General features: G+C 43.8%; 1 protein-coding gene across 10 annotated transcripts in view; it reads right to left on the reverse strand.

Moving 5' to 3' along the window:
* Nucleotides 1–9,091: 9,091 nt before the first annotated feature.
* ALG9 (ALG9 alpha-1,2-mannosyltransferase) overlaps nucleotides 9,092–14,631 on the reverse strand; it is a 105,129-nt gene continuing 99,589 nt past the window's right edge. For 9 of the 10 annotated variants that reach the window (XR_016234575.1, XM_008261528.5, XM_089333869.1 and 6 more), the window contains 2 exons: nucleotides 12,878–12,996; nucleotides 9,092–12,576 (listed from right to left, as the gene is read on the reverse strand). Coding sequence is in view for 9 of the 10 variants with exons in the window: in XM_008261528.5 (XP_008259750.4) it covers nucleotides 12,539–12,576; nucleotides 12,878–12,996 (157 nt within the window). In the remaining variant the exon portion in view is untranslated. Of the gene's footprint in view, nucleotides 12,577–12,761; nucleotides 12,997–14,631 lie in introns of those variants that run through there. The other variant, XM_070078148.2, reaches the window with a different exon arrangement.

The following is a 14,631-nucleotide window of genomic DNA, read 5'->3' on the forward strand; positions in this document are numbered from 1 at the left end:
TGAAATATTTTCCCCTCCTTCACCTTCCTTCCCTTCTCTTTTCTTCAGGGCAAGTTTTTAATCCCCTCTATACAGATGGGAACTGACAGAAAGAGAGAGACTTCACCTGAAGTCACACAGTGAATCAGAAGCAGCTGTGGAGCTCATCACTGAGGACATTGTACTCCCTGCTTCATCCCTCTCCCTCCATTCCACAGCTTATCGTTATACACAGAAAAGGTATCAGATCTCCAGGGAAAAAACTCTAATTACTGGAACCACACAACACAGAAATGGAACAGTCAGTTCTAGTTCAGGATAGCACATATACACAGTGGTTAAGAGCATATACTCAGAGGGCACGCATTTAGCCTAGCAGCTACGATGCCCAAGCCCAGAGGTGGGCATTTGGTACAGCAGTTCAACTCCTGCTGGGACACCTGCCTCCCACATTGAAGTGCCTGGATTTGAGCCTCGGCTCTACATTTGATTCCAGCTTCCTGCTAATGTGCACTCCAGGAGGCAGTAGATGGCTCAAGTACTTGGGTCCCTGCCACCCAGGCTTAAGTTCCTGGCTCCCAGCTTCAACCTGGCCCAGTGTAGGCATTTGGGGAATGAACCAATGGATGGGAGATCTCTCTCTCTGTCTATCTGTTTCTCTCTTTGCCTTTCAAACAAACAAAAGAGTAAAAATTTAAAAACAAGATGCCTGTGGCCGGTAACACGGTACCTTCAGCTCCTGACTCTAACTTGCTGATAATCAGACCCTGGGGGCAGTAGCGATACTCAAATAGCTGGGCTCCTGCCATCCACCCAGGAGACACAGATTGAGGTCCTGGCTTCAGCCCCAGCTCATTCTGTTTCTCTGTCTCTCAGATTATTTTTCAATTAAAAGAGAGAAGGTAAAGCCAGAAAGATGTAGACTGAACTCCCAGCTCTTCAGTTACCAACTGTGTGACTTTGAGTAAACAACTTATCTTCTCTCAATCTTTATATCCGTATCTATAAAGAGGAACTGTCAAGCTTACCTCATTTAGTTATGTGGCTGTTAAAAGATTAAATAATTCACATAAAATACTTCATTAGTGTCTGGCAGAGGAAGTCCTCCAATATTAGTCATTAATTGTTATTTATCTACTGCGGAAGTAAAAGCAGATAAGAAAACATTCCAGTCAATTGAGCTGGGCAACAGAGAGGATCAGAGTGAAAGAATGAAAGAATTACATGATTTATAATCAGAGGACTGGAATGAAAGCCATCTAGATTTTTTTTTTTTACTGGTAAAATAGAAATTTTACCTCTCAGAGTTTTGGTGAGGAGTCAGAACCATAAAGTAGAGTGCTTGGTTAGTGGAAGGCAGTATGTAAGTATTAGAAATTGTGTCTTCGAATCCTATTATAGGCTCTACTATTCTCAGGAGAGAACCTCTGGTTATCTTGACAGATGCTATACACAGCTCAAAAACAACCCTTTGTTAAAGTGTTACATGAAAATGCAAGGTACATAGTGTTATTGAAGTTGCAGATGCAATGTAAGCTGAAAATGTTCAGAAATTATATTCTTCCTAAACGAGTATATTTAAATTATTTAAAAAGTTTTAAAAAGTAGCCTTGGGCCGGCGCCGTGGCTCACTAGGCTAATCCTCCGTCTTGCGGTGCCGGCACACCGGGTTCTAGTCCCGGTCAGGGCACTGGATTCTGTCCCGGTTGCCCCTCTTCCAGGCCAGCTCTCTGCTGTGGCCCGGGAGTACAGTGGAGGATGGCCCAAGTACTTGGGCCCTGACCCCATGGGAGACCAGGAGAAGCACCTGGCTCCTGCCATCGGATCAGTGCGGTGCACTGGCCGCAGCGCGCTGGCCGTGGCGGCCATTGGAGGGTGAACCAACAGCAAAGGAAGACCTTTCTCTCTGTCTCTCTCTCTCACTGTCCACTCTGCCTGTCAAAAAAAAAAAAAAAAAAAAAAAAAAAGTAGCCTTAACAGTATACATAACATCATACCATTTGTGAAAGTCAAATGTGGGGCCAGCACTGTAGCATAGAGGGTGAAGCCGACACCTGCAGTGCCAGCATCCTATATGGGCACCGCTTCAAGTCCCAGCTGCTCTACTTCCAATCCAGCTCTCTGCCACGGCCTGGGAAAGTAGCGGAAGATGGCCCAAGTGCTTGGGTCCCGGTACCCACGTGGGAGACCTAGAAGAAGCTCCTGGCTTTGGATCAGCCAAGCTCTGGACATTACCATTTGGGGAGTGAACCAGCATATGGAAGACCCCTCTCTCTCTCTCTCTGCCTCTGCCTCTTTAACTCTGCCTTTCAAATGAGTAAATAAAATTTTTTTTTAAAAAGTCAAATGCACATACATGTACTGTGCTCACATATGTATTTAATAAGAAGGACACACATGACCAAACAAAATCAGTTGATTAGAGCAAAGTAACTAGGTACCTGAGGAGGAGAGACAGAGGGGAACTTCACTGTAAAGTGTATCTATTTGCATTTGGGTTTTGACTATTCACTAAGCTCCAGATTTTACTCAAATTTGACCCATTTGTCCTGTCCACTGGTGTTCTTTTTCTGCTGTAGGCCCAATCCAGGATTCCAAGATTTAGGCTTTTGGGGTTTTGAACTGTGAAGATTACTACCTTTGAAACAAACCTTCTGGCCCCTGGTTACCACACTAGGGTGTACTCTGCCTGCCCCTGGCTGGTCTTTCCCTTGGCATCCACAGATGTGTACAGCAGGTTCCTCCTGCCCAGCTACTCTCTGTCTGGCCCTGCTACGTCAACAGAGTCCAGTCCAGATTTCCTTCCACTTTTTAATTTTTGTAAGACTCTTATCACCATGTCTTGTATTTCACCCAGCCAGCAAATGCAGCAGCTTTCAGCAGCTGGGCACACTGCCCCCTGACTCCAGCTAGACATGGTTTGATTTAGTGAAAGCAGGACCTACTTAACATATTCCTGCTCCCCTGAAGGCCTTTGTCTGTGGTCAACTCTGAAGAAGATATTCTTTCCCACTTCCTTTTCTGATCTGCACAGCATAACTGTTAGGAGAAAAGTCATAGGAGGAAGAAAGGGCCAGCGCCAGATCCCCTGGACATGCTACTCACATCTCGGCAGAAATCCAGTTGTGACTGTAATCAGAAACCGGAATTTCCACTAACTTCTAGGACTTCAGGAAATCAAATCCCTCTCTGATCTAGCTAGGTGATTCAAATTAGCTGGGCTGAGTGTTCTAGAAAAGCCCCTACGAGACTGAATGCACTATTTGCACACTCCGGCTTACTAGGACAACTTCCAGACAGTGGTTCCTGGAAGCAGATAAGGAAGGTGGTAAAAGTGAACAACATTGACTAGATCCTGTTCTCATCACTGCCTATGGAATCCTTATCGAGTTCCCCATTATAACATCCAGAGAGAGAGGTCAAAGACAGTGGACTTCAAAGACATCATGAAATAGGGAGTAGAAGGTGATGGTTAAGACAAAGGCCTGGAGTCAGGCTGCCTGGGTTTGAATCCCAGGTCTGCAACTTTCTACCTTGGTGATCTTGGGCAAGACACTTAATATCTCTGAGCATCAGTGTCCTCATCTACAGAAAGAGGCTAATAATAGTTAATGACCTCATAAGGTTGTTGCAAGAATCATGCGAGGAAGAAGCAACTTAAAATATTACTGACATAGTAAATGCGTGTTAGGTGTCATTCATGTCATTCATATTACTTCTCCACAGAGCAAATCTAACAATTTACAGGGTGTATAAAAAACCAACCAACCAACCAACCAACCAAAACCACCAACCCAAAACTCATACAGTTCCCATATGTTTCTACAATTGAGCTCAAGTGCTACACACAGGAAGAAGGGAACCCCCTTCTGCATCTGGCTGTGTTGTTTGTTCCTCAAGACCCAAATTTGCCTTTACCCTGTACTTTCAAAATGCAAATATACTTCCTTCTGCAAATGCTTGCTTCTCACCCCATGGCCTAGAGTAGGAGAGAAATCATAATAGGTATTCCAAAGCCTTTTACTTTGCAGGCTCAGGCCCTGCTAAATGCCATCACCCCTGCGTAGCTGCGATGCTATGGCTCATGTGTTGGCAACTAAAGGAGAGAGCAGAGGACATTCATATATTCTTTAGGCTCCTCTGACAATATCAGTACGTTAGCAGGGTGAAGTTAGAGCTGTGTATGTGATGTGGTTTGCTCATACCTGAAAATGGGCAAATGGCTGACAAATGCTCCTAAGAGCACTTACTTCCTCCTGTCAACCTGGTAATAACTTACTGCAAATGAAAACAATCAAGGTGATGCCAAACAAAACTGAAATTAATTGATAAGAATTTACTGTGGATCAGGGAATCGCTGGTGGGATCGACTATTCATCCTCTATTAAGGACATGGTTTCCTCCAGGAAATTTTTGCAATTATATCAACATAAGAGCGCAACATAGGAAGAGAGATTCTAAAGAAATGCAACTCAAGGGCTAGTGCTGTGGTGCAGAGGGAGAAGCCACCAGTTGTGACACCAGGATCCCATACTGGAGTGCCAGTTCAAGTCTCCCTGGCTCTGCTTCCAATCCATCTTCCTACTAATGTGCCTGTAAGGGCAAGAGAAGATGGCCCAAGTACTTGGGCCCTTGCTACCCATGTGAAAGACCAGGGTTGGGTTCCCGGCTTCTGCCTGGCCCAGCCCCTGCTATTGCAGCCATTTGAGGAGTGAACCAGCTGATGAAAGGAAACCCCCATTCCGCCCCCATCCCATCACTCTGACATTCAACTAAATCTTAAACAAAAAGCTCGGATATTTCAACTCACACTGGAATTATACCAAGAATACAGCAAATGTTGAAATGAATTAAATTGCTGGGGAGAAAAGGAGCTTTGAGACGTTTAGTGAGAAGAGGATGCCCTCTGCTGGACGCTAGGGACTGCTTTCTAGTTGTACCGCAGACCAGGTTACTTTAAATTGTCAGTGATACAAAAACAAAACGTGGCAAAAGATTTAAACTTTGATGCTATTTTTTAGAATAGCTCCAGTAAACACAGACTTTTAGAATACAAATGTAGAAAAAGTTCCAAGGAAAGGGCTGAGTTTAAAAAAAAAATCCATAAGATTCTTTTATAAACATAGCACTGAAAGGTCAGCCAGCCAGCTTCTTTTATGTATCTCCACTAGCATTTCACTGGCAAGAAAACACCTGAGTCTACATGATGAGAAATACCAGGGAGGCTCAGAGACACACTATTAATAGGGAAACAAGAAGGGGCAAGACCAACTCCTGAATGGTACAAGGTATCTTCTTGTTGGTTGAGTGAACACACCGAGATTAACCTTTGTGCTCATGCCCAAGACGGGTGGCAGCAGCTCCGGAGCAGTTCTCTGCAGAAGAGCAGAGGCACAATAACAAAGGGAAAGAATGCCTTCGCTGTACATGCCTCAAATAACAGAGCTCAACACCTGCACAGAGCCGGTTCCCCCGGTGTGTCCTGAGCACAAGGGTTTAACAGCCACGCACATTTGTTCCCTCTGTCCTACTCAAGACAGTCACAGGTTCTTACCTGAGTGGCCCAGGCAGTGCCAAACACTAGGGTTGCACCTGAAGGCCAGGCAGGCAGTCTTCCTGAAGGCTGGCTCCTACTACTCCAACTCTCTCCTCCCACCTAATCAATCAATAAAACTGCACTGAATAGGGCTGAAATCGCCAAAATTACAGCCATCCCTTCTTTTTTGCCAGATGTGTTATCATGCAGTGTACTGAGATGAGAGGATCAATGGGAAGAGAACGATGGTAAATTATTAACGTCCATTAGTGTACTTCAGGACCGTATTAGTTCAATGTTTCCAGGAAAGCAGGGCCCAGAGGGCAGGAGAGACAGGGTAAGCATGGTCTGGGAGCCCAAAGTAGGGAAAAGGGTCTGTGGAGGAGAGGAGACCTACATGGAAGCCTGGGTGATCACCAAAGGGACCGGTGCCATGGTGTTGTTGGCTAAGCCTTCACCTGCAGTGCCAGCATCCCATATGGGCGCCAGTTTGTGTCCTGGCTGCTCCTCTTCCAATTCAGCTCTCTGCTATGGCCTGGGAAAACAGTAGAGGATGGCCCAAGTGCTTAGGCCCCTGCACCCAAGTGGGAGACAGAGAGGAGTCTCCTGGCTCCCAGCTTTGGATCGGCGCAACTCCATCATGGTGGCCATTTGGGGAGTGAATCAGTGGATGGAAGACTTTTTCCATCTCTCCCTCTTGTCTGTAAGTCTACCTCTCAAATAAATAAAATCTTTTAAAAAATAATAAAACATTTTGCCTGCTTAACTATCTTTCATCTACGATGTTATTGTTGCCTCAGTCTTTATCAAGTACAGTAGTGGTCAACTCTAGCTCCGTATCAAGAAAGCAGCCTAGGGAATTTCTGAGAAAAAAGACGGTACCTGGGACCACCCTGGGTCCCGGGGGGGTCATCCAGATAGTGGCAAATTTTTAAAGGGTCTCCAGATGACTACTTTCTGTAGCCCTGGTTGACTATTTTCTGTAGCCCTGGTTTTACATAAGGTTACAATTTCTACAGCACTGAGTACGATCCTGCTGAAGCTGTGAGCAAAGCAACCAAACAGCTTGCCCGGCTCATCTGCCAACTTAGGATTCATTAGTTAAAATGACCAATGGGGCCAGCACCACGGCTCACTAGGCTAATCCTCCGCCTGCGGCACCGGCACACCGGGTTCTAGTCCCGGTTGGGGCACCGGATTCTGTCCCAGTTGCCCCTCTTCCAGTCCAGCTCTCTGCTGTGGCCCGGGAAGGCAGTGGAGGATGGCTCAAGTTCTTGGGTCCTGCACCCGCATGGGAGACCAGGAGAAGCACTGGTTCCTGGCTTCGGATCAGCGCGGTGCACTGTCCGCAGTGGCCATTGGAGGGTGAACCAACAGCAAAGGAAGACCTTTCTCTCTGTCTCTCTCTCACTGTCCACTCTGCCTGTCCAAAAAAAAAAAAAAAAAAAAAAAGAGACCAATGGCCAAGTCTGCCAGCTGCCAAATACCATCTCTGTAGTCACATGACATTCAAAGAGCCACAACAAGGTAAGTTTGGTGTGGAATTCATAGTTGCAGGTCTCAGGAAAGCCAGAGTCAAGAGAAATTTGTTTTAAATCACACACAATCATCTGCCTTTGGACCATAAGAAGTCATCCTGTTTATACTTTTGTTTCCAGGCATGTAATAACAGAATGAGGTCAGAAACTAGAAACAAAATTAATAGAAACTCCTACCACCTTGAAAAACTTAGATACCTGAAGATTCATTTAAATTAAAAAAAAAAAAAGCTCACTTAAGTAAATATTTAAAATCTCTTTTTAATTTAAACACCAGCTATTTATTCTACAAAGAACAACAAGAAATCCCTTGTCCTTGTCACAATTCCGCAATCTCTCATGCCTAAGCTCACTTTCTCTCTTCTATCATATTTGTTGGTTAAATTTTGCTTAGAGGCTGGAGTCGTGGCACAGCGGGTTAAAGCGCTGGCCTGCAGCACCAGCATCCCGTATGGGCGCCGGTTTGAGTTCTGGCTGCTCCACTTTTGATCCAGCTCTCTATTACGGCCAGGGAAAGCAGTATCAGATTGCCCAAGTCCTTGGGCCCCTGCACCCACGTGGGAGATCCAGAAGAAGCTCCTGGCTTCGTATTGGTGCAGTTCCAGCCTTTGTGGCCAATTAGGGAGTGAACCAGTGGATGGGAAGACCGTGCTCTCTCTCTTTGCCTCTTCGTCTAACTATGCCTTTCAAATAAAAAAATTGTTTAAATATCAGGTCTATGCCAAAACAGCTTTGGGTTTGTTTTTTCTCTCTCAACTGTCGGTTTTGAAACATCTCTTACTACCTAATATTACTCAATCTGAACTTACCACTACCTAGTCATCTTGTAGTCAGACTTTTCCCAGCAGGACGTGCAGCTGGCAGGAACTGAGCATCCCCTCATACCTGGAGGACAGGTGACCCATTTTCACTCTCTTCTGGGCTAGGTCTGACTCTTCAAAATCAAGTAATAATAGAAATACTCAACAAAGTCACCCTATCTCTCTTTTTAGAAATTAGCCTAAGAAAATCAGCGTTCATGCAGAGCTCCATGTACTTCAAAACTGCTAAAATATTCACATATTGAGCTTCATTCACATCTTCCAAATTGCCCTTTGAGTACTGCAGGACTTAGGACATATATTCTGTAGTCTAAAAACCCTTGCCAAATAGAGAGAACCACTGTATCTCAGTTCCAGGTTTCTGTCTACTTTTTTATTCTTTGTCAGTAAATATGCCCAGTACTAAAAGTGTTCAGGGAGCCACAGTGAGCACCGGGAATATAAAAGTGTGTATGCTATGTCCCTAGACATGCCAACAATGTTCTTGGGAGACAAGCTTACAAGGTTCTATGCCATTGGTAAAGAGACACTAGGTTCTCAGGAGAGCTCAGAAAAGAAGTACTCACAGGAATCTCAGGTCTAGACAGGCTTCTAGAGGAGGGAGTCTCCACTCCAAAAGTACAGTAAGAAACAGGGGGAAGTCTGCCATTCTAGACGAGGGAAAAGAAATTCAGACTGTGCACTTTTCCCTCCTGGAATTGCATTAATAAAAGCACTCTTCCTTAAAACTACTTAGGAGAAACAAATCAAACCAAGTTCCAAGGGCATGTTGGGTTTTAGGGGAAGAAAATGATAACCAAGGATCCAGTCAGAAGGCTACCAGAAGTTGTTGGGCAGAAGGCAGAAGGTCCAGGAACTATGTCGGAATTCATTTATAACCCCCAACAAAGACTCAGGATCCTCAACCCAAAAATGGATGATGGATCTAGAAACTTCATCTCCTTTAAGTACAACATTCAAATATTTAGTAATTCCTACCATGTGTGGCTTTTCCATAGGTAAAACAAAACTAACCTTCACAGGGTTTGCCAGACTTCTTCCTAAAATTTTCTATATAAACACTCCAGGCTACGTCACCTATGGAAGACAGGTCAACACTGAAGGGGCTGGAGGGCAGGGGTGCAGGTGGAGGTGAGAAAGAACTGAGCTCCTTTAGTTTCCAATTCCTAGCAAAGATTTAAAAACTAAAAGCCAAAATCAAAACAGAAAACATGACCTTAGGAAGAGGAAAATCAAACTGCCAAGATTTATTTAACTTTTTCTTTCACAGAAAATACAGTAAGTATGTAATGTAAACATTGACAGAGGAAATAAAGTACAAGGATCAGGAAGACAAAGGAATCGGATAATACTCTTGCTTCAACGCTGCACTGCTTCCTGATTTCATCTGTAGTATGAATCTCATGGTCATATAAACTGGAAAAATGAATGGCAACATTCAGATTTACAGATACACCAGAGAACTTCTGAAATCCAACAGTGGCATATGGAAGTCTGATCTTTCTGTTGGAAAAAAAAATTAAAATTGAGCACATGTCCATTTATCCATTTACCCAAGGCATTTAATGTAGGAACATAAAAACAGATTAGCACATGAGTTTTAATATGCCTGTGGAGGAAAAGATTAAATTGTGCCTCTTTTCCCTCCTCAGAGAAAATAAAATCCACCAAATTAAAAGCAGAGCTGTCTGACACTGACCAGAAGACTACAGAGTCACAGTGAATTCTTATTTAAAAAAAAAAATCCCAGGAAATGCAAAAAAGTAAAGGATTGTCATTGGTACCTTGCCCAGACAGTCACCCCATATCTCATGCTGCAGAATCACATGAGATTTTCAAGGCTCTTTCTCAGAAATCCAAACTAGCAAAAATTACCCAAATTAATAGTTGGGATAAAGAACCAAGGTGTTCAAATATCAGTGCTTTGTCAAGTTGTAAATATGAATCACTTAGATGGTCTTTTAAAATAAAGTTTACACAATACAAAATATAAAACTACATATGTAATACATAAAATTTCCTAAGAATAAAAGTATATTTCACTTTTCAAAAAGATCTGTTCAATTTATTTGTAGTATTGTCCTCTAGCATATTTTACCACTGAATCATTGAATGTTGACAACATAAAATCAGTATTATAAATCAGTTTTCATCAAAAAAAAAAGGAACCAAGGTGTTTTAAAACAAGAGGTCTCTTTCTAAACTTGAATTCATTAGTAAAGACCATAGGCTGCAGTCTTCTGTGATTACCCTAGGAGATCAAAATGACCTATCTTCTTTCTTGTCAGATGACACCTACTAGGTGAGAGGTAACTTTTGATAATAGATGCCTTCCACACAGACTGGTTCAGTAATGGTACTCAGTGTCACAAGATTTGGGGTCAGATAAAGCTGCTTTAGAGCTAGACATCAGAGAAGACTGGATGTGCCAAGCATACTAACTCCCTATTCAGTCAGGATCAAAGGCTGTTATGAGTAGTCTATAGGCCCTCATGCCTTGATACCCAACAATCTACAGAGACGTGAGTACCTTACCTTAGGAACTTTTTCCTTACAGCAAGAACAGCAGTCAGCTGACGCTGCATCACGATTCTTTGAAGGAGAAATGCTACTCCAACTACGTGTTTTGGAACTCTTCCCCCAGGCAATGCTGACCACCCTCTATTGCTAAGAGATGGAGATTCTTTAATGTGTTTATAGAATATCACATGACAGATACCTTCACAACAAAAATCATTTTTGTTCCCCTTACTTATGGCACTTGACAGTGTTTTGCAGTGGATTATACCCTCACTAAAGAGATACATACAACAGAAAATCAGAATCAGGTTTTAAAAGGGACAGGAGCTGATATATCCAAAGGATTCCTGCACCAATCCTCACCTTTTATTGTGCTCTATTATAGTTCTTGTTCAGAGGGCCTCCTCCCACCACCCCTTTTTCAAACAAGCGAGATGATGAAATAGATCAGCATTGTATTTTGAGTAATCTGATAAGGAAAAAGCCACTGCCTTCCATTACTAGACTCTCTAAGTTATCCCTGCAAAAAGTAGAATGCCTTAGTTCCCGTGAAGAACAGAACACTACTACTACAAGTAAAGCAAGGTGCTTCAGCTACAATTCTGTCCTGTGCCCAGATCCTATTTGTCAATATATGCCTTGGAAAACAGAAATCAAGAATTGGGATTTAAATGTCACAGATCTTTAAAGCAAGTGGGCCCCTGAGCTATCTGCTCTCTCCAGTTACCGTCTGACACTGTCTAGACCAGGACTTCAGCTTTTACAGGGGATCCCACAGAGGGGCCTTTTAATGTGCTCACTAGTCACCTCTTCTTGTCTCCTCTCTCAGAATCACTTCCTTTTGGAGAGTCCTTTGAAAAATTAAAGATGGAAACTCTGAAAAATAAACTCATCCTATTGTCAGACACCAGAAACAGTCACCCTTAGGGGAATAAGGCACCTATGATGTGACCCCAGACTGATGATAGGAATAGTATTGATATTTGGATCCTGTGTGGCTCCAAAGGATCATAACTTCCCGGCACGAGCACTGCTTTCCTGCCCCAGGCCAGGCAGCATCTCACAGCACCGCAGGGTAGGCTGGACGCTCCAAGAACTCAAAGAGAAACAGGTAGGATTCTTCCTTCACATAGAAAGCTACACATCAGTCAGGTCTCTGGTCACCCTTGTCATCCTTTCGAATATTTTCACAGTTGAGTGGGGAAATATGGCACAGCAAGAGATGAGAAGTTAGGCAACCCAGGTTCTGGTCTTGCCCCCACTGCTCCCTGGCTGGGTGACTTTGGGCAATCACTTTACCTCCCCCTCCTAGTCTCCATTTCCCCATCTGTAAAATGGGGGTAAAATCGCCTGTCTTGTCTACCTCATACTGTGGTCGTGAGGATCAAACAAGATGCGATAAAAGTGCCTTGTAAATTATGAAATACTGTTTGTAAAGTAATAGTATATGCTTATGACACTTTAATTAGGTCTTTATCATTGCCTATTTGATTAGGAGTGCCCCATGCAGGGTGTGCCTTGCAATAGATAGAACTAAAAAATAAGTGCTGCAAACATACACGGGTCCTTTTCACTAGGGTTGCTTTAAGAAAGGAAATTCCCAGTATCCTCAGAAATAGCCTCAGAATGCATAAGTTAAAAATGTGATGCCATCTACATCTACCAGTTGATGGAATTAACTTTCTCCAAGTATGCCATACACAGTTATACTTTGGTCTGTTGATACTTTTATACAAGGAGTCTAGAATTCGAGAAATAGCATGCTAAAATGGAAAACAAAAAACTACCATGTGGTTTCTTTTAGTTGTTAAGGAAATAAAATGGAAATCAGAGGCATCAGATATAATAAAATCAGGTCACAGTTCCGCAAATGGTCGCCGTTTTCCTGAGATAGCTCCAGGACAGGGTCCTTGTCCTGTGGAGTGCTTTACAGAAGCTTAGTCTTGCTGGAGGGGAAAAAGGACATGTGGGTTGGCAACTAAGCTGTGCTCATTTTCAGCACTAGGATTGAACAAGAAGGTCTGCTAGGAGCTGCCAAACAGCTTTGGTGGAGAAGCCCATATGGCCTGAGAGAGGCTCGCCCGTTCTCACATGCCAAGCCAGAGTGGAGAACAGCTGAACACTGCCATCCAGTCCAGGGGTTTTCAATTCTTCCTGTAAGTTGGTTCTGCTCGTCTCCGGTCTAGTAAATAATTGAACAGAAGAAAAACAGTAAGATGTGGAGCAGTACCTACCCATGCTTTAGGGCCTTTCTCTGCTCAGCTGCAAGAAGTTTACAAGCAGAACAGAGACACAGGCAAAGTGACCATGACTTTGAACAGACTTTGAAATAGACTCTGAGAGGCCCCAAGCACCCAGATTCCGGTATTCGTGTCAGAAAATGTTTATTACAAATGGTACAGGCAATGAGTTGGAGGGGGTCAGGTCAGAGCAACCACTAGTTAGCAAGACAGGTGTCCTTTGGGGCCACAGGTGTTGCTAACCTCCACTTTTCTTTCTGATTTGCTTTGCTTTCCGCGGTTTCAGGATGGTGTAGTTTGCATACACTGTATACTGGTCAGATAGAAAGGGGACATAGAAAGCCCGCAGCAGCTTTGAAGATCTGAAAAACATGGGATGAAAGAGAAAAGAAAGAATGTTATCATTTGGGAGATTTTACCTTAGTAAATCAGCATTGAACATCATTAAAGGAAATAAAGAGCTGTGGTGAGGATTATGTTTTGCAACAAGTAGCACAGAAAAGCCTGATAAAAGACTTAATCAAGAACAATTATCTTGGTCCCCAAGTCAAAAAGAATCTTCCTAATGACCACCAGTAAGCAGATCCTTCAGAATAGCTACAGTTCTTCATTTTGCCTTAGAGTGTACCATACAAAGGTTCCAAGTTAATCAAACAACTGCTACTCAAGAAAGAAATTCTTTTTTTTTTTTTTTAAATATTTATTTTATTTATTTGAAAGACAGTTACAGAGAGAGGTAGAGACAGAAAGAGAGGTCTTCCATCCACTGGTTCACTCCCCAGATGACCGCAATGGCTGGAGCTGTGCCAATCCGAAGCCAGGAACCAGGAGTTTCTTCCAGGTATCTCACATGGGTGCAGGGGCCCAAGGACTTGGGCCATCCTCCACTGCACTCCCGGGCCATAGCAGAGGGCTGGCCTGGAAGAGGGGCAACCGGGACAGAATCCGGCGCCCCCAATGGGACTAGAACCCGGTGTGCTGGCGCCGCAAGGTGGAGGATTAGCCTATTGAGCCGCGGCGCCGGCAGAAAAGAATTCTTAACAAATAGTTGGGGTTTTTTTAAGATTTATTGATTTCAGAGATTATTGATTTTTTTTATTATTGATTTATTTACAGACAGAGAAAAGGAGAGACAGAGGGAAAGGTCTTCTATCCACTGGTTCACTCCCCAAATGGCTGCAATGGCTAGTGCTAGGCCAATCCAAAGCCAGGAGCCAGGAGCCAGGAGCCTCTTTCGGGTCTCCCACACAGGTGCAGGGGCCCAAACACTTGGGCCATCTTCCTCTGCTTTCCCAGGCCATAGCAGAGAGATGATCAGAAGAGTAGCAGCCAGGACTTGAACCAGCACCCAAATGGTTTCTGCATCTAAGAAACTGTACAAATGCCCAATATTCACACACCCCTGACTCCAGCTCTGAATTTTCCTAGAAAGGGAAAGAAACTGTGTCCTGGGTGCCTATGTACAGTTTTCCAGGAATGCTCAACTCAGAGAGTCTACACATAAGTTCACATTGTGACAACACGTCCCCTGGCAAATTATAATCTATCTACTTATTACTGAAATACGAAAACAACTGAAAACTTGAATTTGTCATACAAGTTTCCTTTTTTTTTTTAAAATTTATTTGACAGAGAGAGACAGAGACAGAAGAGAAAGGTCTTCCTTCCATTGGTTCACCCCCAAAATGGCTGCTACAGCCAGAGCTACGCTGATCCAAAGCCAGGAGCCAGGTGCTTCCTCCTGGTCTCCCATGCGGGTGCAGGGCCCAAGCACTTGGGCCATCCTCCACTGCCTTCCCAGGGCCACAGCAGAGAGCTGGCCTGGAAGAGGAGCAACCGGGACTAGAACCTGGCGCCCAATATGGGATGCCAGCACCACAGGTGGAGGAATAACCAAGTGAGCCACGGCTCTGGCCCCTCTCACACAAGTTTCTGAAGAATATAAAAAGCGCTTATGATTTTAAATATATTAATTAATCCACCAACTAACCTTATGA

This window comes from Oryctolagus cuniculus, chromosome 1, assembly GCF_051225735.1.
Source record: "Oryctolagus cuniculus isolate XC-2025 breed Fujian yellow rabbit chromosome 1, ASM5122573v1, whole genome shotgun sequence".
Lineage (NCBI taxonomy): Eukaryota > Metazoa > Chordata > Mammalia > Lagomorpha > Leporidae > Oryctolagus > Oryctolagus cuniculus.